The 25384-nt window shown below is 42.5% G+C and overlaps 1 protein-coding gene across 3 annotated transcripts in view; it reads left to right on the forward strand.

Moving 5' to 3' along the window:
* LOC140303953 (calcium-dependent secretion activator 1-like) overlaps positions 1-25384 on the forward strand; it is a 654602-nt gene that overhangs the window by 531397 nt on the left and 97821 nt on the right. For all 3 annotated transcript variants that reach the window (XR_011915222.1, XM_072382948.1, XM_072382947.1), the window contains exon 26: positions 11230-11337. Coding sequence is in view for 2 of the 3 variants with exons in the window: in XM_072382948.1 (XP_072239049.1) it covers positions 11230-11337 (108 nt within the window). In the remaining variant the exon portion in view is untranslated. The remainder of the gene's footprint in view (positions 1-11229; positions 11338-25384) is intronic.

Below are 25384 nucleotides of genomic sequence, written 5' to 3' on the forward strand. Positions count from 1 at the left end.
TGTTGGGACGAGAGTTTGATCTGGAGACAGACCATCGTGCCCTGACATGGATTAGTTCCATGAAAGACAATAACAGTCGCCTAACTCGGTGGTATCTTGCGTTACAACTGTTCCGGTATTATCATTCAGATCATAATGACACTGAGAATCCTCAGCCTGAGAAACACTGAAAAACACTAAGTAAGCAGAAGATTGATGATCCAGGCAAATATGAAGAAAATTTAAAAGACAGATTGAACACACTGTAAAACTTTAACATCTGGTGACACCTTGGTAAGGGGAGCATGAGGGTTTGAGGGTCCACACAGACTGTACCTGCAAAATTTTATATTCTCAAATCAAGCACTAAATTATACTTGAATTTCTCTATTTTATACCTGTAAATCTTGAAGTCTCACACTCACTATGTGTTTAACCAATAACTCTGCTTGTATTAATCCAAATCAGTTCAATTCAATTTAAATTATCTCGCTCCACATTGTAGAGGCTGGCCTGGGTCACGCTTTGGATCAGAGTTTCCTTGTGGTCTTTGGCAGTTGTTTGTATAATCATCAAGCTCAAGTCCACCATGCTCCTGTAGATCTTTTGCATACCTGACATGACTCTCTTAGGCCCCAAAAGCCCGATATAGATGTCACCACCCTGAAGTCACCTGTTTTCACTTCTTTCATTCTTTGTGAAATGGATATGACTGGATTCACGTTCTCTTGGTCTCCTTCTGAGGCATTTGTTCTACTTGCAATGATCTCCAGATTGCAGCTCAAAAAGCATTAAAATCAGTTCTAAATGTTCTGTGGTTCAACATCCAATCACTGTTGTAAAACTGTTCAAAATCTCCTTTTGTAGTGTGTCCCCAAATCTGTACACACATGCTTCAGTGTCACTCAAAATCAACAATTTGTCCACTGTCTCTTCAAACGAATGTTTTTTTTTTTCCAACTTCATCTATACTGTCCAGCTCTGCAAGGTCGAGCATCTGCCACGTCACATAAAGTCCTTGAGTAAAAAAATTAAAAGTGTAGGCCTGAAGTGTTATATCTGGTAGACAGTGTATATTTCTCAATAACATAATATATATTGGCATCACGGCTTGGTGCCTATCTGACTCACAAAAAGGACACAATAGCAGATTCAGAACACTGGGAGATTTAAAGTTAGAACAGAGTTTATTTACAGCTCCGTGGTGTTGGAAGCCAGAGGGAGGATCCCGGTAAACGTGGAACTCTGAGAGGGGAGGGAGATGGTTAGTGAAGAGTCAATAAGATAATTTTTCGATAATGATCAGTTCTTACTAGGTTCAGGTGGAAATCCAGAATGGAAGGGGAAGATGTGATTCTCAGTCGGTTTACCAATTTTGTCACTCTCATGCTTGGCTTATTACTTGTTTGTACTACTTGTACTTCTACTTGTATTACTAATCTGATCAAAGCAACAACAGCCACAACACTAATTGACTCAACGTTAATCACCATTGGTGTAAATTTTGTTCCTGTTATTCAAATAAATGTTGTGGATTTAAAGAAAAAGAGCTTCTAATGATTATTGTCCCCAGGGTGGGGCCTGTTAAATTAATCAAAGATCTAACTAATTGGACATGACATGTTCAGATAATGTTAGGGTGAGAGCATTTTTGACAAAGCTAAGAATACCAGGTAAAATGCTAAGAACAAATAAAAACTTAAACAGGGAACCTTATGGAGCAGTATGGCGGTTTGGAGGTTATCTATCATCAGAGAGCAAAAGTTATACATCAGTGCATCTCAATATATCAACCTGCATTTAACCTGAATACCATAAATGTTTAATTATACATTGAAATACACACCAGCAACAGGATATTTACCAAGATAACTTTAGACGTATCCAAAACATGTTAGTATGTGTGTCTTAGAAGGTGATCAGTAGGACAAGAGGGGCCTGTACTCTCACTGTTTTTTAATACGCTGGCCACCTCAGAGTCCTGTCATCTCAAGAAAGACTTAGATTACTACGACTGTTGAGTGTATCAGTGATGAATGAGAGGCAAGGAACTTGTTAGTCCCCGTTTCACAGTGTAATAACCATTACCTCATACTGAACACCACTAAAACAAAAGATGATTGTGATGACTGGGAATAAGCCAAGCACTATTTCCTTCTTGAAAGAGTAAGAGGAGGACTACAGCTGCTTTGTAATTTACCTGGACAACAGACTAGAGTGGAAATTAAACAAAAACACTAGATAAAAAGCTGTTCCTGCGAAACAGCAGTGAGAATGCTAGCTGACCCTGCTAAAAAAAAAAGCTGAAAATAGTTCACTTTTAGCAGTAAAAACTGTTGCTGAGGTCTTAGTTGAAGGAATTTTAAGTTGAAAAAGAAATTAGTGAAACGATTTTAAGTCTATTGAAAAACAGACAAAATTGTTTAAATGGCTATCTAAGAAAAAGGCAGACGTCTCAGCAAAGAAAAGCTGAAGGGTTAAAAAAAGAGAAATTTCTTTAAACAGAATGAAAATAAGTAAAGTCTTGAAATTTTGCTAAATTATTCTAAAAGGTTGAAATGGAATGGATATGCCAGCATAATTGGAACCTTAAATTGAATTTTAAAAGAGCAGAAATGACAGCTGAAGAGCATTTCAAAACAGAGATGAACAGTTCTCATGAAGGTTAAATGGATCACCAGGACACTGATCTTAAATGGGAAACAGAGAAACACTCAAAGAAGAAAGAAAGAAATGGTTTATTTCAAAGCATCTATTGGGGTAAAGCTGTGGTGTGACTTGACAAGGAGTTAGGACCCAGATGCAGATATTGGTAAAGAAAAACTTGATTTATTTAAACATTAAAAAAAGCGCGGCTTAGCTGGAATTCCAAAAAAAATTAACAAAACCAACAAGACCTGACATGAACTGTGATAACAAAATGAACAATTACTTGACGTGACCAACCTGACAACATGAATGGTGGTGAACTGTGAGGATCTGGCAATGACATGAGGAAACCTGGAAACTAAATACTGTGGGGAGGTGATTGGTGATAGAGTGCAGCTGTGAACTAAAAAAGGTGACAAGGATGAACCTAATGCTGTGCAAGCGTGACTGGGGAAAACATGGCAAGAACTAAATACTAAACAGAAACCTGAAAAACCTAAAGTCATAACAGAAATCAAACACAAAAAATCCACAGACGTGACACTAATGTGACACTGTGTTTCTCAGTGTGACATGGCTTAAGTGATAGGAAACAGTTCAAAGCAATGTCCATCAGTGTGGAAAAGTAGAATCACATTAATGTACAAGTAAAATGGAGATTTAATATAAAGATGCACAGTATTCTATGAAGAAGGTCAAAGGTCAAGTTAGTAATAATTAAAATGGCTGCAGTGTAATATGTAGCAGAGAAGTGGAAGAGAGATATCCTCACAGTTATAGGAATGTTTGTAAGCAGCTGCGGCTTAACGAGCTCACACCCAGCAGAAGATGGCTGAAGGGATACTATGACATCCTGTGAGAAAACCATAAGAGCCAGGAAAATAATGTGAATAGTGAGAGAACTTGAAAAAGGCTCATAGCTGAAATTCTGTAAATGTGAGCCTTTTGGTAGTTACATTGGCTGAAAGGGGACGAATTGTCCTACATTTTAAGGTATAATTTGCTTCTGTAAGTTAAACCGTATGAAAGTTAGAGGAATTTGTTTGAATATCAGTAAAAGCTGAAAATGTCAAAAAATCAGTGTGTCACTCTGCTGGCTCTTCATTCATAAGAAAATCAAGAAAGAACAAAAAAATACAAGTTAAATATTAAATGTCAGAAATACCAAAAGATCTAGCATAAATCTCCTGAAGGAGCTGAACGTTTTGATACCAAAATTGTAGAAATCTGTAAAGTAGGCAGAAGTAGTAAAGCTTCAAAAACATACAGAATAATAATAACTTTTTTTAAAGGACCTGGAGCTGGATGAAGGCAGAAAGATAGAAAAAGAGGAAAAAAAGTGAAAAATTCAGAAAGAAGAGAAAAAATGTAGAAAATTTAGGAGAAAGTTATTTTCTGTAGTTTCAAAAGGCCTGAAATGTATTTTTGATAGGATCTGGACCGAGAACATTTTAAAGTTTAAATGATGTCTCTAGCTGGTGTCTCTGGCTGAAAATATGTTGAAGTTATTAAGTTTGAAAGAGGGGGAAGCTTTTTTAATTATTTGAAAGGATTTACCATTACTTTTAAAGAGACGAAATTGCACAAAAACCTTAATATTTTAAAAACTATAAAAGTTAAAAACACCAAAAGATATAGCCATAATGTCCAGAAAGAGCTGAATATTTTGTACAAAAATAGTGTAGCAGTAAGATTGCCACCTTTCATGTGGGTGACCTGGGTTCAAATCCCCTGCATGAAAGGTCCTACCTCAAGTACGGGACCTCAGGCAAGACCACCTTACCTGCCTATCAGTGTAAGTCACTTTGGATAAAAGTGTCTGCCATATACATAAGTGCATAAACATTTATTAATTTGGTTATAGTATGCAGAAGTAGTTAAACTTCAAAAAACCTACAGAAGAACTAAGAAGAAAGAAGAAAAATAAAGGGAAACAGAAAAACAATAGTGAGAATGCTTAATCAGCATTCTCATAATTGTCTACAAGAAGGGACAGAGCAGACTGTACGACTTGAGGAAGCTTAGCTATTTTACTGTCTCCATGTTAGAAAAATTCTCTCAAAATTAGCCTCAGAGTCGCTGGATACGATTAACACAAAACATTTATTTCTTGCAAGAAAGAGACAAGTCCGCACAAATCCACACAACCTGTCGGGAAGATCGCTCAGAGTTGTCTCCCGACAAAATGGTGCTCCAGCTATTTATGTTGTTTATGCTTGCTGATCACACAATGTTATGAGAAAAGGCGCTTTTCTCACCATTCATTATTATGGGAAGGAACATTCAATGTTATGGGAAAAGGTGCTTCTCTCCCCATTCCTTGTTATGGGAAGGAACATAAAAGGTGCTTCTCACCAGTTAATATTATGGGAAAGACTAGTACCAGAGTCAAAACACTTTTGCTTGAATCATAGAAGAGGAAAGATGGAGGGACTCTTCTGTCATAGTATAACTATATAATTTTTCCAACACTCCACCAAAACATTGCAAATCGTCTATAATTTGAGTGCAGTCTATTTTGCAGCCCTCTGTTGGGGCAGCAGCTTAAAAGCCAGTGACTCAAAGAATCAAATCAAATTTTATATACAGTATATGGTACCTTTCATACTTTAAAAGCAACACAAAAATCAGCTTCGGGGGCTGACCACACTGAGAGGGCTCCTGGGCCACGACTACAGGGAGCGCCACCACAGAGACAGTCCTGACCCAGGCAGACAAAAGGCCCCACACCACGCACACACATGCACGCACACACAAACACACAAGCTCAGACCCACTGCACTTATTAGACAGAGACATGGCCGGGCACCCAGACCTAAGGCAAGGAAAAAGTCAGCTTGGGGGGCCGACCACGCCGAGAGGGCTCCTGGGCCACGACAACAGGGAGCGCCGCCACAGAGACCGCCCCGACCCGGGCAGACAAGAGGCTCCACACCAAGGTGCAGAGTCCTCCAGCCACCCGAGCCAGAGCAGTCCACAGGACAGCACCCCCGTCAGTGGACCAAAAGCAGCTCCCAGTGTGGTAGGCCCCCATGAGGAAACACTGGAGCTAAAAACTGAAAGACTAAAATGGTAAAATAAGATAAAAAGGTGTAAAATGAAAAAAATAGATAAAAAGCTTTTCAGCTCATTTAGTGAAATTGTCTAACTAAAACATGGAGTTAAAACACATAATTAAAGTAATATAGAACAAAAATTTAATATGATAAAAAGTTTGATTAAAAGGAATAAAGAAAATCAATAAAATCAAATAAAAGCCTGATTAAAAAAGTGAGTCTTGAGCCTCTTTTTAAAAACATCAACAGTCTCTGTGGCCCTGAGGTTCTCTGGCAGGCTGTTCCACAATCGGGGTCCATAATAACTAAAAGCCGCCTCCCCGTGTGTTTTCAATCGAACATGTGGTGTGGTTAAAAGGCCAGTGCCGGAAGACCTCAGGGTCCGTGAGGGTTGATATGGTAAAAGTAAGTCAGATAAATAAGAAGGCCCAAGACCGTTAAGATCTAAAAACGAGTAAAAGAACCTTGAAACTGAACAAAGTGATAAAAAACGGTGTCTCTATGTTGAGGGCACAATTATTTATATATATATATATACAGTGTATGGCACTGTGTATGGTGGGGGACGGAGCTTTGCTGACCTAAACTAGGGACGTTGTGAGTCGGTGGGGGAAATACTTTGAGGACCTCCTCAATCCTACCGACGCGCGCTCGGAAGAGGCAGAGTCGGAGAGCTCGGGGACGGGGCCTCCCATTTCTGGGGCTGAGGTTGCTGAGGTGGTCAAAAAGCTCCTCGGCGGCAGGGCCCCAGGGGTGGATGAGATCTGTCCGGAGTTTCTCAGGGCTCTGGATATTGTAGGGCTGTCTTGGCTGACACGCCTCTGCAGCATTGCGTGGACATCGGGGACAGTGCCTCTGGACTGGCAGATCGGGGTGGTGAGGGTGTGTTCCAACTACACTCCTCAGCCCCCCTGGTAAGGTCTATTTGGTGGTACTGGAGAGGAGGATCCGTCGGATATGTCGAGTCTCGGATTCAGGAGGTGCAGTGTGGTTTTTGTCCTGGCCGTGGAACGGTGGACCAGCTCTATACCCTCGGCAGGATCCTGGAGGGTGCATGGGGCTTCGCCCAACCGGGATGTGCTCCAGGAATATGGAGTGCCAGACCCCTTGATAGGGGCCGTTCGGTCTCTGTATGACCGGTGGTCCGCATTGCCGGCAGTAAGTCGGATACGTTTCCGGCGAGGGTTGGACTCCGTCAGGGCTGCCCTTTGACACCGATTCTGTTCATAATTTTTATGGACAGAATTTCTAGGCGCAGCCAGGGCGTTGAGGGTGTCCGATTTGGCGACCTCAGAATCGGGTCTCTGCTTTTTGCGGATGATGTGGTTCTGTTAGCGTCATCGGGTTGTGACTTTCAGCTCTCACTGGAGTGATTTGCAGCCAAGTGTGAAGCGACTGGGATGAGAATCAGTACCTCCAAATCCGAGTATATGGTTCTCAGTCGGAAAAAGGTGTAATGCTCTCTCCAGGTCAGGAATGAGATCCTTCCTCAGGTGGAGGTAGTGATGGGACGAACGACACTGGTGCGTCAGCTTTGTGTTGAGAGCCCAAGAGTGAAACCCCGTATTGGTGCGTGTATCACTTTAAGAAAAAATCACGTGACCGATACAGGAACGGTATCGCTCGAATGTGGCGCCAAATTGTGTTTATAAGGAAGCAAACTGTGTCAACATGTTGTGGGTTTGTTGGATGGAGTTTTGTTGTTGGAGTTGGAGTTTGGATTTTTGCTTGATCGCACCTTGTTACACTTCATGGATCGTTCCAAGAAATTTTCCCCTGTCTGGAATAGTTTTGATCTTGTGACACCTAATAAGGTAAGCTTTTTCTCTTTGACATTGTTTACTGTTATTTTCTTAATCAATATATATATGTAGTCTTTTCTGGTTAGAGGTTTGAATGTTTAATGATAAATTAACTTTTTATTGTATTGTAGGTGAAGTGTCGGCTCTGCTCCACAGAGCTGTCTTACATCAACAAGAGCACCTCATCAATGCTGAGGCATTATAGAGTTCGGCATGGCATCGATTAATTGGCAGATACTCGTGTGAGTAACCCAGGTATGTTGAAATTCTTATTACACATTCTTATTATACATTCTTAAAGTTTATTACACACAAAATATTTTGTGTGACTGTCATATAGTTTGTAAAAACAAAACAGTCCTTTAATAAGCTTTTAACAAAATTTTTCGTTTTGGCTTGCAGTTCCTGACAAGGAAGCATTGGATGTGGCTGTGGTCAACATGATCATTAAGGACTGTCAGCCACTCAGTCTTGTTGAAAATGAGGGCTTCAGGGAGCTAATGAAGCTTGTTGCACCCTCATATGTTCTACCAAGCAGGAAGGTATGCTTAAGAAATGTATGATTAAATTAACTATTGAGTGATATACAATTCATGATCATGATATACATTTGTGATATTTGTATTACAGTATTTTTATGGTTATTTGTAGGCCATCAAGGACTTGGTGAGCAAGAAATATGAGGAGGAAAAGGAGAAAACAAAAAAGGACCTCCAGAGCGCCGTTGCTGTTAGTTTGACAGCTGATATGTGGACGTCCATCAACATGGAGGCATATCTGGCTGTTACTTGCCATTATGTGGACAAAGACAGCCATGAACTCTGTTCATCAGTCTTGGGAGTGCAGTATTTTCCTCAAAAACACACTGCAGAAAACATGGCCACTGTTAAAAGGACCCTCATGGAGGAGTGGGGCATTGCAGACAAGGTCAGGTGTCTTGTCACTGATGCAGCACCAAACATGATTTCATGTGCTCGAATGCTGCAAATACGGCAAACCATTTGTATAGCCCATTCCATGAATTTAATTGTGAGAAAGGCATGTGATCAAATCCCAACATTCACAGAAATTCGCAGCAAAACACGACACATTGTGACATATTTTCGATCAAGCACCACGGCGAAAGAGAAGCTCAGTGAAATGCAGCAATAGCTTGGAATACCATTTCATAAATTAATAAATGAAGTGCCGACACGATGGAACAGCACCTACCAAATGCTTGAAAGAATGACTGAGCAGAAGGAGGCAGTCTCTTTAAAACCTGATATTACTCCACTGACTCCTGAAGAATTTAAAGTGATTGAAGAGATGCTCAGGGTCCTTGTTCCTTTTTACCTGGCCACAAAAGAACTCTCTGAGGAAAAAAGAGTCTCAGGGTCAAAGGTCATTCCATTGATGAGAATGATCCACATTGACCTCCAGCATCAAGCAACAAGTTACAAAAACAGCTGCTCAACAGCTGGCTGAAAATTTGAGAAAGCGGCTACTTGAAGTGATCTGCAACATGGAATCGCTCAGTGTGATGACACTGGCAACGCTGTTGGATCCAAGGTTTAAAACAGTTGCCTTTGTTAGTCCACAAAAAGCAGGTGACGCTGTAAAAAGACTGAAGTTGGAGTGTGCTGCTGAAATGAGCATCCATGAGTCTGACCCAGCAGGAGAAGAGCTGAGCTCTTCACATGCATCAGAACCCAGTTCAGGTATGAAAACACGTTTCTTTGTGCTTTTTTGCATATTTCCGTGGCATTTTGTCATGAGGTAATAACCCAAAGACTTTTTTCTAAAATATTTTTTAGGGCACAATCTCTGGAAACCTCTTGATATGGAGGTTGAGGAGAGCGAGAGGACCTCTAATAGCACCGCTGACTCTATCATTGAAGTGCAACGCAACCTGGATGAAAACAACATACCGAGAACAGAAGACCCATTACAATACTGGAAGAAGAACCAGAAAATATATCCAAACCTTCATCAACTTGCACTGAAAATGTTGTGTTCACCCTCTTCATCTGTACCCTGTGAAAGAGTTTTTTCCAAGGCAGGGGAACTGGTGTGTAAGAGGAGAAATCGCCTTGGAGCAAACACCCTATAAAAACGGTTGTTTCTCAATAAAAATGCATAAATGAATCTATATGTAATTTGTTTTATTTTTTATGCTTTAACACTTAAGTTAACAAACTTCCACACATAAGATAAAAAGTTGAACTCTGAATTTTAATACAAATTTGCTATATTTTACAAACCAACTCAGTTTAGCATTTACTCAACAAGCCTATTTTGAACTCTTCTCATGGACATCTCAACTTGACTCACAAATTGAGCGAATGAAGTTATACAATAATGAGATTATATCTTAAATAAAGGACTGGTGATTAAATGTTTCGCAGGCTCATGTTGGATTTGCAGCATTTTACCTGGTCCATCTTCTCATTTAATTTACCTGCAATGATTTCAGAACACCTGAAGGGGGCACTATTGAGTGACCAACACAGTTTCAATACAGTGCCGACACAGTTTGTGTAGTGTGTCAATACACTCCTTGAGGTAGCATCATCCCATCACTAGATGGAGGAGTTCAAGTATCTCGGGGTCTTGTTCACAAGAGAGGGACGAATGGAACGTGAGATTGACGGGCGGATCGGTGCGGCGTCTGCAGTGTTGCGGGCTCTGCACCGACCCGTCGTTGTGAAGAAGGAGCTGAGCCAGAAGGCGAAGCTCTCTATTTACTGGTCAATCTACGTTCCCATCCTCACCTATGGTCACAAGTTGTGGGTAGTGACCGAAAGAACGAGATCGCGAGCGGCAAGCGGCCGAAATGGGTTTCCTCCGCAGGGTGTCTGGGCTCTCTCTTAGAGATAGGGTGAGAAGCTCAGTCATCCAGGAGGGGCTCGGAGTAGAACCGCTGCCCCTCCGCATTGAGAGGAGTCAGATGAGGGGACTCGGGCATCTGGTTAGGATGCCCCCTGGACGTCTGGGTTTCTCTGTTAAAGCTGCTGCCCCCGCGACCTGACCCCCAAATAAGCGGTAGATAATGGATATATATATATATATATATATATATCATTCTGATTTTAACACTCTAGAATGAATAATGCAGCTTGACAACAATGTCCAAACACACCAGTGGTAAATTTAGTTTTCATGATAATTTAGTATGAAGAAATACATTTTGTTTTTTTTTATGTATGCAAATACATAAGAAAATGACAAATCATTTCATCTTAAATTGGAAAGGGACAAATACACATTGCCTTGTAAAACTCTGCCCCTCTGTGTGTATGATAAACATTAAACCATTATTTAAGGAAGGAAAGGAGACAATTTTGTGCCACAGTTTCTTGCAGCCGAAACATTCAACGCTTTCACCGCTTTCATTCAGTTGTGCTAACTGGGATTCATATAAATAGATATGAAGACAGCATGGGAATCGTAAGCAGACAGTGACAACAATATTGTTTCCTTTTTTTATTCATTTACCATTTCATATCATGTACTAAATTGCCAATGTTAAGCCACATTATATTGAAATGTATCTTTATAATATAGCCTTTATGATTAATGATCCACATCATATTGAGCGTGAAAGTGGCTTGAATCTAATTGCAGTGCAGTTGTCTTATCCTTATAAGTTGTCCTCCCATCTTTCTTTTATCTTCCAAACAAATTTGTTTTTAAGCAAGTCAATGAATAGTACTTTAACTTTATATTTCACTGGTTTATCCCATTTTCCTTTCTTTATACAGAAGCCAGGGATGGACATTGCAGACTGTTATGTGACATTTGTTCGTCATTCCCAGGACATGTTGCGGGAAAAGGTCAATGAGGAGGTGTACATAGAGAAACTATTTGATGTAAGTAAGCCACAACACATCCATCCTTTGCAAATGGTACTATCATTGTTTGATAAACTTTATGTGGTAACTGACAGAAACATGACCTTTAATAGAAGTTTTATATATATATATATGTATATGGAATTGAAAGAGCTGATCTGAATTAGTTGACCTCGGTCTTATTTTGTGTAAAGTTATGTGTATCATTGCACTTAGTCTACACATGGACACTCTGACCACTCATTACACTTTTGCCACATCTCATAGTTTTCTTTGTTCTTTTTTGTTTTCTTTTAATATATGGTTAAAGTAAATACATTTATTCTTTGCCTTCCACCTGTGTCTCTCCTTAGACACAAAAGGTTGGATGATGATTGTAGGCACTATTGGAGCCCTACCATTGTCAGCTTCATACTCTCTCTTCAAGACCCAGCACAATACTACATATAGCGAGGGAGCAGATAATTAGAAATCTGACACTGCTGCATTAAATGGCATTAATGAATGTCAGTTTGGTCGTCAGTTACTCCATACATTTAATGAAGAGACATGAGACTTGTGTAAGTTTCCAAGCCTAAATGGCAGAATTTATTTGCAACACTTTTGGGATACCAACACGATTACATTGCTGAGAGCAACTAAGTGCTTTTATACCCTCCTGCTGTAGATCATTACCTGGAACAGTCCGTTGAGGTGGGACTAGACTACAAGATAATCCCAAAATATTTACATAAAACCAATATCCTACAAAATAGAAAATTAAGGATAGATATTTACTCATACAAATTCCTATAAAAAATTCAATAACACATACTTTGCAACATTCTTCCAATCAAAATTACTTTTTTCTGTATTTTTCTGTATTACTCTCACCCCACACTCGTTACCTTCCCCTACCTTGAGAGCTTTTGGTAATTGGTAATTGCTCCAAAAGCTCTTAAGCAGGTAATTGAGCCCAATTCCCTCTTTTACCTCCCCTGTCCTGCCATGAAGACAAATAGGAAGAGGTGAATATTGCTATTGCTTTGCCATGCATACAGTATGTTACATTTAATAACAAAGTGAAAAGTAATAAAAACATAATTTTAGTTCTCTCTTTTATGCAGGCAGGATGGCCAGTCCTCCTCTGCAAACAAAAAACATTTAACTTTGTTCACATATTTTAATAAAAAGACAAATTAATTAATTTGTATACTCATTAAGCTGCACTGCTCTCTGGCAGTCACTCATTCATATCAATACACATATCTGTATAGACAGTTTCCCAGTAAAGGTGATGGAACTGCAGGTCTCCATTACACTGAACCATTGCCAAACATCTCACACTGCTGCTGAGCAACAACCACACACCACCACAGTTGTAAAACTATTTAAATCAAAATGTTCTTTATACTATTGTAGCGCAAAGAAAGTCAAAATTAAAAATGGAAAAAATAAAAAGTGAAAAATGGTCAAAGTAGAACTCAAATGTTATTGTTCCTACTTGGGAACTGGGTGTCTATCACTTACTTGTTTTTAAGCCAGCAATGTAGAGTGGTGCTTTGAGAATAAGGATGTGTTTACATTTTTACATTCCAAGCCTCCCCAGAAGCCTTCTCACCTATCTGCATTTAAGGGACTGTAAAATCTCCCATGATTACTTTGTGGGGAACCATTTCTGTCTAAATGAGAGGAGAAGGCACGATAAGAAGAATTTGTCACCATGAAGAGCAAAGAACTGACAGATCTGCCAAACTTGAGCTGCTTTACAGTGGTTTCAGTGATCTCGAAAAATTTCAGTTATAATGTGTCAAAAATGTATTCTCTTGCTTTAACACTGCAGATGTAGAGTGAACTTTAAAAATTGGAGTATCATATTTGTAATTTGAACAGTGTTCAAAGGCTACCATGTCATTGTGGAAGATGACTTTTGACAACTTAAAACAATTGAAATATTCCTGACTGCACCGCACCTAAGTTGTCAGCAAGTTGCAGAAGCTCCGACAGTATTGTGTGGAGTTAATGTGAGTCAAACAAATAGTGGTGCACTAGCGACAGCAGGTTTGTGGACTGCTGATTTGCTGAGTTTACTGGGGATCAAGAAGCAACCGTAATTTTTTTTCTCCATTGTACGTGGATGAAGATAATGGCAAATATTTGTCGGCCTAATAACTGCCCAGACATCAGCTAAGATTTATTCATCAGAGTACCAGAAGCTGTGACCGTTACTTTACTGTTCCCTGATGATTTACACGCCGTCTCACCTGGTGATTTGTTGCTGTGATCTGCACGGGGCAGTCCTGTGAAGCAATATATATATATATATATATATATATATATATATATATAAAAATGACATATGTCAACTCTGAATACCACATTTGTACCAAAATTAGCTATGACCGGTAACGATAAATTTTGGAACAAACTACCTTTTCATTCTGGTGCTGCCTATGCTACCATGTGGCAATACTGCAAGAGTGATCGGTCTTCATGAGAGATGGGAAAGAAGATGGTGCAGATGATTTTAGGTGGCTGTTGAGGTCAGTTGAGGAAAGTTTAGCAAAGTTATTGCCCACAAGTCTGGGTGGTGGTGCATTCAGTTAGTGACTCGCTAGAATAGCTTCCCTGATACCACAAAATATGACTACATTGCAGTATTTTTGGACTCCAAGCTTAGCTCTCTACTTGCCACAGCTACAGTATATATAGATACATATTGTATGTGTGTACAGCACATTGGCCAACTGTATAGTGTTTAAAGCGCTATACAAATAAAGTTAGATTGGATTGAACATCAGTGCACACTCTTGCCTGCCTGAAGAGAATGTGCCTACTGGTGGAAGAAGCTTTTACTATACATGAGCAAAATGCTAAGAATGTAGCAAAATTCTGGCGATTCAACATACGAATTAAGCTATATCTTACGTATGAAGATTCAACACATTGGATTCTGCTTATCTTGTTGATCATGCCAGCAGGGTGTCAACCCCAATTGCTCAGTTGGATTTCTCCTAAATGCTAGTTCTACCTGTTCCTCCTTTGACACCCACTCACCCTCCAGTGTCAAGATTATTTCTCCCTGAAGCACTCAGGTCCAAAGATAATGGCTTCAGTTTTGTCTGAATTTAGAAGCAGACAGTTCTGAGTCATCCAGGTCTTTATGCCTTTAAGACATGCTTGTATTCTGACCAACCTATTGGTTTAATCTGGTTTCATAGATAAGTACAGCTGAGTATCATCAGCATAGCAATGAAAACGTTATGCCATGTTGTCTAATAATGTTACCTAATGGAAGTATGTATAAAGTAAAAATAATCGGTCCAAGCACAGAACCCTGTCGAACTCCATGACTTTATCTATCAGATCAATATGACTTAAAGCAGCCTAATGCAGTTCCTTTAATCCCAATAAAATATTCAAGTCTCTAACAGAATGCTGTGATCGACTGTGATCGAGTTTCATTAGTCAGCCTGTACAAGTATTCAGTGAAGTTGACATCTATGTCGGAATTGATCAGTGCTACATTTGATGCACCACTTACAGGACTGATACCAAACTGCTATGTTCGTGTGTTTGAACCACACTATAACACTGTTGGAGATTAAGCAGGAGCTGGATTATTGATTAGCAAATATCAATAAGTGTCCAAGGAGTTATTATTATTCAGTAACATTATCATCATTATTGTTGTTCAAATAGGCTGGGGAGGCTTGGGGCTTGGCCCAGACAAACCAGTGTGGAGTAGAGCAGGTCCCAAGGAGAAGAGAAAGCTCGTTGTTGAGCAGGTTTGTAGACATGAGGAAATGTTAAGTGGTACAAAGGCAGTGGTTCAGGCTAAGCAGGGACAGTGGTTGAATTGGGAAGGTGTAGAGAAGAAAATGCTTAGTTGGAAAGAGCTGTGGAGTATGGAGGAAAGGAGTATTAGATTTTTGATAGGGGCAACATATCATGTATTGCCAACTCTCCAGAACCTAAAACTCTGGATAAATGGACACCCGTTATGTTCGTTATTGTTCAGGTACGAAGGCAGGTGAATTTAGGAGGGTCTAAGGCAAAGAGAGTGGCAATTCAGTTTGTGCAGGAGGGGGAGAAAGTTAATAAGATAATAAGGAGGCAAGGCAGCTTAGATGATGCTTGCGTTTGGGAAATGCAGGTAGATTTGGGAGGAAAGCTTGTTGTTCCCCAAGAAATAGTCTCTACAAATCTAAGGCCTGATATAGTCTTGTGGTCTAGGAGTAGAATGAGAGTCTATTTCATAGAGCTGACTGTTCCTTGGGAGGCATTAGTAGCAGAAGCATATGAAAGGAAAAAGCTTAGGTATGTGGAGTTGGGGGCAGAAGCAGAGTTGGTCATATGTTGGTCATTCTGGGACACATACAAAGCAGATATTAAGGTTATCAATCCAAGCACTGACCTTCACAACCAGCCAGTTAGTTACACAATGATCATTAACAAACCTTCCTTGAGAACAGCGCAATAGAATTTATTAAAGTTGGCAAAATAATTCAATTAATGGTGCTTTTATTTTATTAATTCTGTGTACAAAATAAATAAGCAATCAGCGAAAGACCATTGTTCTGTGTGTGTGTTGGGGGGTCAGTGAATGTGTTTGCGCACACGTGTGGATGTGTGTATTGGAGAAGAGGGGAGGACACTGAGACAGAATGGCAGCCGTGATCATGTGATGGTGAGGGTGGAGGATGGCGGCTGTGACCCTGTGATCAGTAAGCCATGTGTTAACCAGAAAAACTACAACAATGAGGAATGTGTAGCCCACGTGTTGCCTGGAAATCTCTGCTCTCTTTGTCTATGCAAGTACGTTTGCCAGTATGTGAAAGCGAACGTCAAAAATTATCACCACGACAAAATGACCGTGCAGGACGGGATGTCCCTGTCTAGGTGTCCTGTTCTGGTTGACAAATGCACTTTCAAAACAAATGATGCTTAGCCGTGTGGTACTGACGGTAATGCTAATGCCCATTGTGTTCTGTTACCACAGTCCTTGGAGATGTTCAGTTCCTGAAGAAAAGGGCTGGAAACTGTCTTGTGTCCAGTTAAGGTCCAGTCTTTGGTGTAAGTCCCTTGTGCTCTCTGGAAGAAGGATCCTGGTTGCTCAAGCTAATTCTGGGTCATCTCTGTGTATTCTCAGTTATACAGTCGTCATGGCTTGGTCAGCTATGTAGTGGGTTCTTGCAGGCTTTGTGTGCTGCAAGAGAGAAACAGAGAAGGATTGGGGCCAAATGCAGGCTGCATTAATCCTGTAAGCTATGCAAGCGAATTTAGTAGAGGTTAGCAAGCTTTTGTTCTCCCGGGGAAGGTGCTGGGAGACCTCTGTCCTCGGACCTCTGACCTCTCTCCCTGCAAGAGAGAGTGTGTGACCTCTGTCCTCAGAGGTCTGGCAGGAAAGGGAGGAGGTACAAACAGTCTCAGGGCATTTTACTGACTCAATCACGGGGTGTGGCTACCTAGAAAGGAAGCCATGGACTTTCAGAGTAAAAAGATGAATGACTTCAGTTGGTATTGTCCCTAACGCCACCAAATCAGACACAGGTATTGTGTAGACTGTAGATAATGCTGAACAACATAAAAGTGTCTAACCCTTCCATTGAGGATGTCTTGCTACATGCTAGCATACACATAAGTACTTTTCACACCACCTTTAGCATTTCCTAGGACAAATACACTGAGGTGGGAGGTTGCAAAATTAACAGCATTCACACAACTTTGGACGAACCACTCGACACTCTCAAAATTGTGACTGAGATAGACCTGTGTCTCAAAGAGCCTACTGTACCTCTCCTTCCATGAAAGCAGGAAATCACCGCCAAGTGGAAGAGCTGAAAGTTCACAATCTGATTGACAACAGCACAAGCCCCTGGATCAGCCCAGTGGTTATGGTGAAGAAGAGTGATGGTAAACCCAGATGATTGTGTGAATGTGTGATTTCAGAAAACTGAATCACTGATTCTCACCCTAAAGTTGATAGTCTGGATGCACCGTCAAATTCTCAGCTTGTCTCCACAATGGACATGTCAAGTGGATACAGGCAGTTGAAATGGATTCTGCAGACAGGCTCATAACAAAATGTATAACAGGTGTGGTTTCTGACAATTCAGGGTGATGCCCATGGGTCTGAAAACATCATCACCAATTTTTCAGAGGTTAATGGAGCATGTTCTGAGAGGTCTCCTCTGGACAACATGTGTCATCTGTCTTGATGATCATATTTGTTTGGAACAATACTTTGATGATCACCTTCGGAATTTGATTCATTCTTAAACAAATCAGAGAAGCAGGGTTAATGCTAAACATTAAGAAATTTAAGTTTTGCAAATCAACAGTCAAGTACATGTTACATGGTACATTAAAGAATGCACTCACCTCCCCTCCTGTTATGGTGTGTCCCTATTTCCATTAGTCATTCATCAGGCATCCAACTATGCAGTTTATGCGGTGCTTTCACACATTCAAGACTCATTATGGAATTAAGTATAATTTTTTTTAAAGCTGTTTGCTCTCACTGTAAAGAACAAAAAAGTTAAACACAAGTATTACTTCAAGTTCAAACCTTATCAAAGTGGGGATCTTGTGTGGGTAGATGATCCCACTACATAAAGAAAGAAAGAAAGATTTTTTTGATTTTGAAACAACCTTTATTTCAAAATCTTTCGATTTACGGTTTTTCTTTTTCACCAACTCAAAATAAAAACTAAAATGTCAAACCAAAAGCAAAAATAAAAACCTAAAACAAAAAAAACAGACAAAACATTTTTTTTAAAGTTCCGGATCAGAGAGTGTTTTATGACAGAGCACAGGACATCCTTAACTCCCCATATATTCACAAACTTTCCCAGTCAGTTTATAAAAACTAAAATCTACTCTGAGCCGAGCTGCCATCAACCCAGTCACCATGGCCACCACATCTTCTGACCCCTGACCTCTGACCCTGTTCTTCATGGTCATTCAGATGGCCAACTTTGCTGTCCCTAAAATAAAATTGATCAGTTGATGGACAGACTTCTCTTTAGCACAATATCGTTGGCCAAAAATGAAAAGACTAAAAGAAAACACCTAACCAAACCCCTTAAATCACCTCTGAAGGTGTCTGAACAGAGCTAATCTGGGACACTGGACAAAAAGATGGATAACTGTCTCTGACTGGGAGCAGAGAGGACAGGTGTCCCCCGTGTTTGGATCAAAGTGCACCAGATACCTGTTCGTAGCTATGGCCCCGTGTACAATCCTCCACTGGAGGTCTCCTGTCCGTTTGTTGCCAGGAGGTTTGTACAGGGACCGCCAACAGCCATTCGGGGAGGATCTCATGCCAAAAAACTCAGTCCACCTCGACACCTTCACCCCTGCCAGCGTGTGCAAGTTCAAGACCTTAACGCAGAGGAAGTAAATGTCTTTCTTACCCAGAGTCTCAAAGTTTGAGGTCTCCAGGCTCAGCAGGTCATTCTCCTCTGGCTGCCATTGTCCCACATCTGGTGAAACAGCCAGGGAGGGAAAAACATACTCGCATTCATCATCCCATTGGTCAGATAGAGTCCGGTTTTCAGCAAACGCCCTGAGGCCTGCTGGCAGGGAAGCACAGATCTCTTCCACCAGCCTGAGCAGTACTCTGAACTTGATGCACAGCAAGTCTGTCAGGTGAGGGACAGATGTTTTTAATAGATGGCCAAGTTTCACCAGTCCAGCCTCTCTCAGTCGAACTCTCAGGCTGGCAGAAGACAGAAACTGAGAGGTGATGGTGCTGTTTCCAAAGAGTGGCTCTTCAAAGAGCCACATCCCCAGTGTGATCCCAGTCTTCAATTTAGAAATTAAAATCTGCCAGACCTGGAGCACCGATCGGTAAAAAGATTTCAGTCCAGTTAGATCCACAGCCTGAGGCTGAATCAGGAACAAGTGTTTGTCATAGCCAAGACGTCCAGCTTTCCTCAGCAGGAGACAGGCAATGTCCATTCATGGCAGACCAATGGCGTAGAGCAGCCTTTGGGTGGTTTGCAGTCCGAGTGCTGCAATACGAGACATGATGTCCTCAAGTCCTTGTCTCCCTTCCTGCACGGGAAGATACAGGACAGCAGCCCGGGTCCAGTGCCACTCAGACCAGAAAACATCCACAATCTTCTTCTGAATGTCCTCGATTTGGCCTTTTGGTGGAGGTAATACAGTCAGCCTGTGCCAAAGGGCCGAGGCGACCAAGTTATTAGCAATGAGAACCCGGCCCCTGTAGGAGAGCTGAAAGAGCAACCATTTCCATTTGGTTAGTCTGGCACACACCTTCTCCAGAACACCCTCCCAGTTCTTCCTCTCATATTCCTCAGTCCCTAGAAAGACGCCTAAAACCTTTAGTCCCTGTTTTCCCCAGCCCAGGTCCCCTGGTAGCTTTGGCGTCTGTCTGTCTGCCCAGTGGCCGATAAGTAAAGCCTCACTCTTGTCCCTGTTGACTTTGGCAGAGGAAGCTTTCTGATATATTTTGAGGCTTTCAGTCAGGTTGTCTATGTCCGCCTGGTCCCTAATGAACACATGTATGTCATCAGCATTAGCTGATAACACTAGTGGAGGTTGCTGAGGTAAACCAGGCAACAAAATTCCTTGCATTTCCAAGCAATTTTTCAATTGCTAAAGAGTAGAGCTGTCCAGAGATAGGACAGCCCTGTCTAATCCCCCTCCTTACCTTCACTGGACAGCTCAGTCCTCCACCCACCTTCACCAAACAGCAAGCATCTGTGTACAACAAACCCAGCAGTGACAAAAAAAAACACCAAAACCAAAAGCTCTTAAAGTGCTAAAAAGAAAACCATGATCCACCCTGTCGAACGCTATTTCTTGGTCGAGTGAGAAAACCCCGATATCAAAACGATACAATTTACACATGTCAAACAAATCCCACATTAAAAACAGGTTGTCCATAATGGACCTGTCCGGGACACAGTAAGACTGGTCCCTGTGGATGATCCCGTGCAGCACCTTTTTGAGCCTGTTGGCAAACACCTTAGATAAGTTCGTAGTCTGTGCACAATAGAGCCACAGGTCTCCAGATTTTTTTAAAAGCGCCAGATCCCCTTTTCTTGGGATTAGGGAAAGAACGGCGTTCCTGCAGGAGGCCGGCAGCAAACCTGTCCCTGAACACCCCTGCAGCACCTCCCACAGGTCAGCACCCAATACCCTCCAAAAGTGTTTGTAAAAATCTGCAGGTAAGCCGTCCAGCCCTGGGGCCCGACCAGACACTAACTGCCCCACTGCGGTGGTCAGCTCCTCCAGCGAAATGTGGGCATCCATGAAGATCCTGTCCTCAGGACCCGCAATAGCTCATCCTGGCACCCTCTGTGGATGTCCTCCACTCTGAAAAGGGCGCTGTAAAAGTCCACTGCATGCCTCCTCATTTCAACTTTGTTCGAGAGATGGATTTCTCAAAGTTAAAAAAGAAGGTGGGAACATCCATGTCCCGGGCGGTGGTGAAACGTGCCCTCACCAAAGCCCCTTTTACCCTCTCCTGTAAAGATGTGCTGAGTTCCTGTCTCTTCTGGTGCAGTGTGCGTGTGTCTGTACTGCGGTGTGTGTGCAGTCTGTCCTCCATGTCCCTGATGTCATGCTCCAAGTGCTGTATGGTCCTTCTGACCTGTGTTGTGGAGTGACTGGTGTATTGCTGACAGAAAACCCTAATATGTGACTTACCTTCCTCCCTCTCCAAATTTCCCAGAAAGCCTCAAACTTTTCACAAAAATCTGTGTTGTGCAGCAGCTTAGTGTTAAAGTGCCAATCCGAGCTGTGTTTGGGTGTTTGTGTGATGTGAAAATCTAAAGTGACTAAATGGTGATCAGCAAAACCTACAGGATAAATGTGACTGTTTAATAATCTATTGCTATATGACTGTGAAATGTAAACCCTGTCTAACCTGACTGCACTCACCACCCCCATCCACCACCTTCACCCATGTGTATTGTCTGTCGGTTGGATGTTTGACCCACATCCACCACCCCCACCTCCGTTCCCAGCTGCCTCAAGGCTGCAGCAGACCGCAAGTGGGGCTCCTGCCCGGTCCTGTCCAGGGTGAAATCGGTCGTGCAGTTCCAGTCTCCTCCCATAACTAGGCAGTCATCCTGACTGCACTGCTTCACAAAAGGCAGAGACCCTCTGAAATAAGTCCAGTCTTTCTAAGCCTAGATTTGGGGCATAGATGTTGAGGAGGCAGAAACTGAAGCCTTTAGTTTGGGCTTTGACAGCCACAGCTCTGCCTGCCATGATCTGAGAGGTGGAGGTGATGGTAATGTCCAGGCCCGCAGAGACCAGAGTGGCCACACCTGCAAACAGGTAAGTGCCATGTGACAAGGTGTGATGGCCTCTCCACCACAGACCCCAGTCCAACTCATTGCTCATGTCACTCTGAGTCTCTTGCAGGAAAATAATGTCCAGCTTTTTGTCCGAGATCATCTGTGACACTAGTTCTCTTTTATTTTGGTCTCTCCCACATTTATATTTAAAGTTCCTATTTTTATTTTATCCATAGGAAATAAAGAGATATGGACAGGAAGTGACAGAGGGAGCAGTAGAAGATGGATCACATTCATCATCATCATCATTATCATTCATTTATGCACTCTTAACCGTTTGGACCCTTTTCCTTTCTTTGTTCTTATTTTTTTCCCAAAGCAGTCACGTGTTTCCATAATCTATAACGTTTTTTTCATCTAAGATGTCGAGCCCGACCATCTTCTGTAAAGTTTTGACAGAGTTTATAAATCTGTCCATATCTGGAAAAAAATCAGGAACTTTTACAGATTGCCCAAAGGTTTCATCTAAAAAACTGTCAATATCTTCTAATGTCTACATGTCACCACTGCACTGTGAGTCTTCTACAGAAACACAGTCCGATTCTGAGTCACACTCCATCTCATCTTCCTCCTCACCCACAGTCACACCTGCCTCCCCCCTCCTCATCTCTGCACCTGCGGCCTGACTTTGGTCAGACTCTGGTACCTGTCCTCCCCCACTGACCTCCTCTGCTCCTACTGGCTGCTCCTCAGTCTGTCTCTTGGAGGTTTCTCCTCCATCAGACTCTGTCAGAGGGCCGGGGTTGCTCTGCCGTTTAGTGGCGGAACCGCGGCGGTGTGGGAGCGTCCCTCAGCCTGTGAGGACAGCCGACCCGCTTGTGCCCCACATCCTCGCATTCGAAACATTTCATGTTCCCCGTGCTAGCATACACCATGTACAGTCCATCACCATGTCTTACCTTAAATGACACGGCCAGCGTTTGTGACGGACAGGTGAGGAACATGAACACCTGTCTGCGGAACGACTGGACGTGTCTAAATTTATCGCTCTTACAGCCTAAACCCACCGTCTTGAACCCGCTCGCCATTTTGCCGAAGCGCTGCAGCTCCTGCTCAAGCGCCTCATTGGGGATGAACGGGGAAACACGGTGACCCGTGTGGAGGGCACAGCGACAAATCGGCCACTATTCGCTCCTCTTTTACAAAAAACACCACTCATTTATTCATTCTAAAGGCGTGTGACAGCTTGGCGTGTCCGACTTGATCTCCCACAGCCAGGAGAACTTCCTCCACCGGCACTGCCGGCCAAAACACACCAAAAAAAGAATACCTACACTTAACTACCCAGACAAAACCCACAAATACTCACATCACAATCTCACCAAAAAGAAAAAGAAAACAGTCAGACTAACTCCCAGCATGCACATAGGAAGGAAGGAAGGAAGGAAGGAAGGAAGGAAGGAAGGAAGGAAGGAAGGAAGGAAGGAAGGAAGGAAGGAAGGAAGGAAGGAAGGAAGGAAGGAAGGAAGGAAGGAAGGAAGGAAGGAAGGAAGGAAGGAAGGAAGGAAGGAAGGAAGGAAGGAAGGAAGGAAGGAAGGAAGGAAGGAAGGAAGGAAGGAAGGAAGGAAGGAAGGAAGGAAGGACACACTCTTGTATAAGCTGTTGAATGTGATACACTCTCAAAGTGATTTCAGGGTAGTTCACTATGAACACAAATTGACCGAACTGTGGCTTTGCGTCATATGGACCCTTTCTCCAGACATGCTGCATTGTCAGGGTCACTCCCCTGGTGTCCCGCATGACCTGACACTATACAGACTTTGCAGCCACCTTGCCCTTCTGTTCCACTGCTAAGGAAACATTCAGGATGGGTCTCATGAGTCTAGTCACTTTGTTACGGTTGTTTTGTTGCCTTCGTGGTGACTTTGTTTGATTATTCTATTTCATTAGGGGTCTAGCAGCGAAGCTGCAGAACCCTATTGTTTTACTAGCTCTTCTTATTCTTATTATTGTTATTATTATTCTACTTTCCGCTGCAATTGAAGTCTATGGCAGCCCCATTAACGCAATGGTAAGAAGTTGTGAAATTTGGCAGACAGTCCCCGTCTCTCTAGCGCCACCAACATGTCAAAGTTTGAAGCACATTCAGCTAAATAACTTTTGACTCGTTGGTCCAAATTTAAAAAAACAAGGTATCGTTGGAATCCTTGGATCCTGACGAGTCCAACGCACCCTATGACGTCATTTTCCGTCTTACTAGAGTTTCCGCCATCTTGGATTTTGTTGAAAATCTTAAAACATTTTCACAAATTTTGGTCACAAATTTTGACAAATTCTCATGAAAATAGACACAGAGTATCTTTGGACCAATCCGCACAAAAGTTGCTCGTTTTTTTCTTCAATTTCGACTTTGTTCACCCAATACAACCAATCAAAGTTGACGGCGACAACGCCAAAAAGGACGTGAGACCATATCTCAGCAACCGGTTGGTCTTTTGACATCATACTTCGACCACAGACTCAGGACTCGATCCCTAACAGGCCCAAGAATTGTGGTGATCTTTGACTTATAGGGGGCGCTATATTTAGCAAAAATGCATTTTTTCTCATATCTTTGGACCCGTTTGTCCAGATTTCACAAATGAGGTACCGTTGTAATCCCTGCATATAGCCGAGGTCAACACAGCCTATGACGTCATTCGCACCATCTTGGATTTTCCGCCATTTTGAATTATATCAAAAACCTTCAAAATGCATTACAGGTCACCCAAATTGTCTGATTTCCACGGGACGTGACACATGGAATCTTCAGACCAAGCCTCACAAGTGCTATCAAATGTTATTTTTACATTCGCTTCCGTTTGCCCGTAGCAGCCAATCAAACTCAGCGATGACACGCCAAACAGGACGTGAGGCCATATCTCAGCAACCATTTGATCTGTTGACATCAAACTTATAACACAGACTCATGACCAAGTCTTTAAGAGGCCCAAGACGTCTGGGGAACTTCCACCCAGAGGGGGCGCTATAAGTTCAAAAACTGCATTTTGCTCATAACTTTGGAGCCGTTGGTTCAAATTGGACAAATGAGGTACCGTTGGAATCCCCGGATGAAGGCCCCGAGCCTGGTGGACATCAGCCCCTCCTGCCCTGGGTTGGCTCCCAGGTAGCGGGGATGCCTATTGCAGCCAGTCCCTGGCTGCCTTCTCCGGGGGGAGAGTAGCTGCCCCGGTGTATATCCCCATACCCCTCTCCCTTCTGGCTCCTGTACACAGCACACACTCACACATGAAGGGTTTTGGGGGCGTGTGTGTTCGGTGGGGTGTAGTGGATGGGGCCACGTAGGTGGTCCCCTTTGGTTGCACTCTGCAGTTCCCCGCCCCTGTTTTAATTACACCTTAGACATTACTACTTATCAAACACACACTCACACACACACATTAGGTCTTGGGGGGTGGTTACACTGAGTGGCATCTGGTGGGCGGGGCTCTTTGGGTATGTAGGCTGCCCAGAGGGCCGCGCTCCCAGTCCTACAAGTTGGGCTGCCCCTCAATTTTAATCGCTCACGATTAGAAAATATTGAAGAGCCAGAAGGGTGAGGGGAGGGGTCTTCTTCCCACACCCCTGCTTCCTGGTTGCTGCTCGGGGCGGGAGGGGCCAAGAGGATTAATTAATTGTTCTGCTGGTTCGGGGTCTGTGGTGGCTGGGGGGCTGCTGGCCCCCTGGTGTGCCCGCTGCACTACACCCCAGTGGAGTCGAGGGAGGGAGGACGTGTGGATGTATGGGACGTGAAAGTGTGTGTGGTAATG

Source organism: Leuresthes tenuis, unplaced genomic scaffold, assembly GCF_036924035.1.
Source record: "Leuresthes tenuis unplaced genomic scaffold, fLeuTen1.0.hap1 SCAF_3, whole genome shotgun sequence".
NCBI lineage: Eukaryota > Metazoa > Chordata > Actinopteri > Atheriniformes > Atherinopsidae > Leuresthes > Leuresthes tenuis.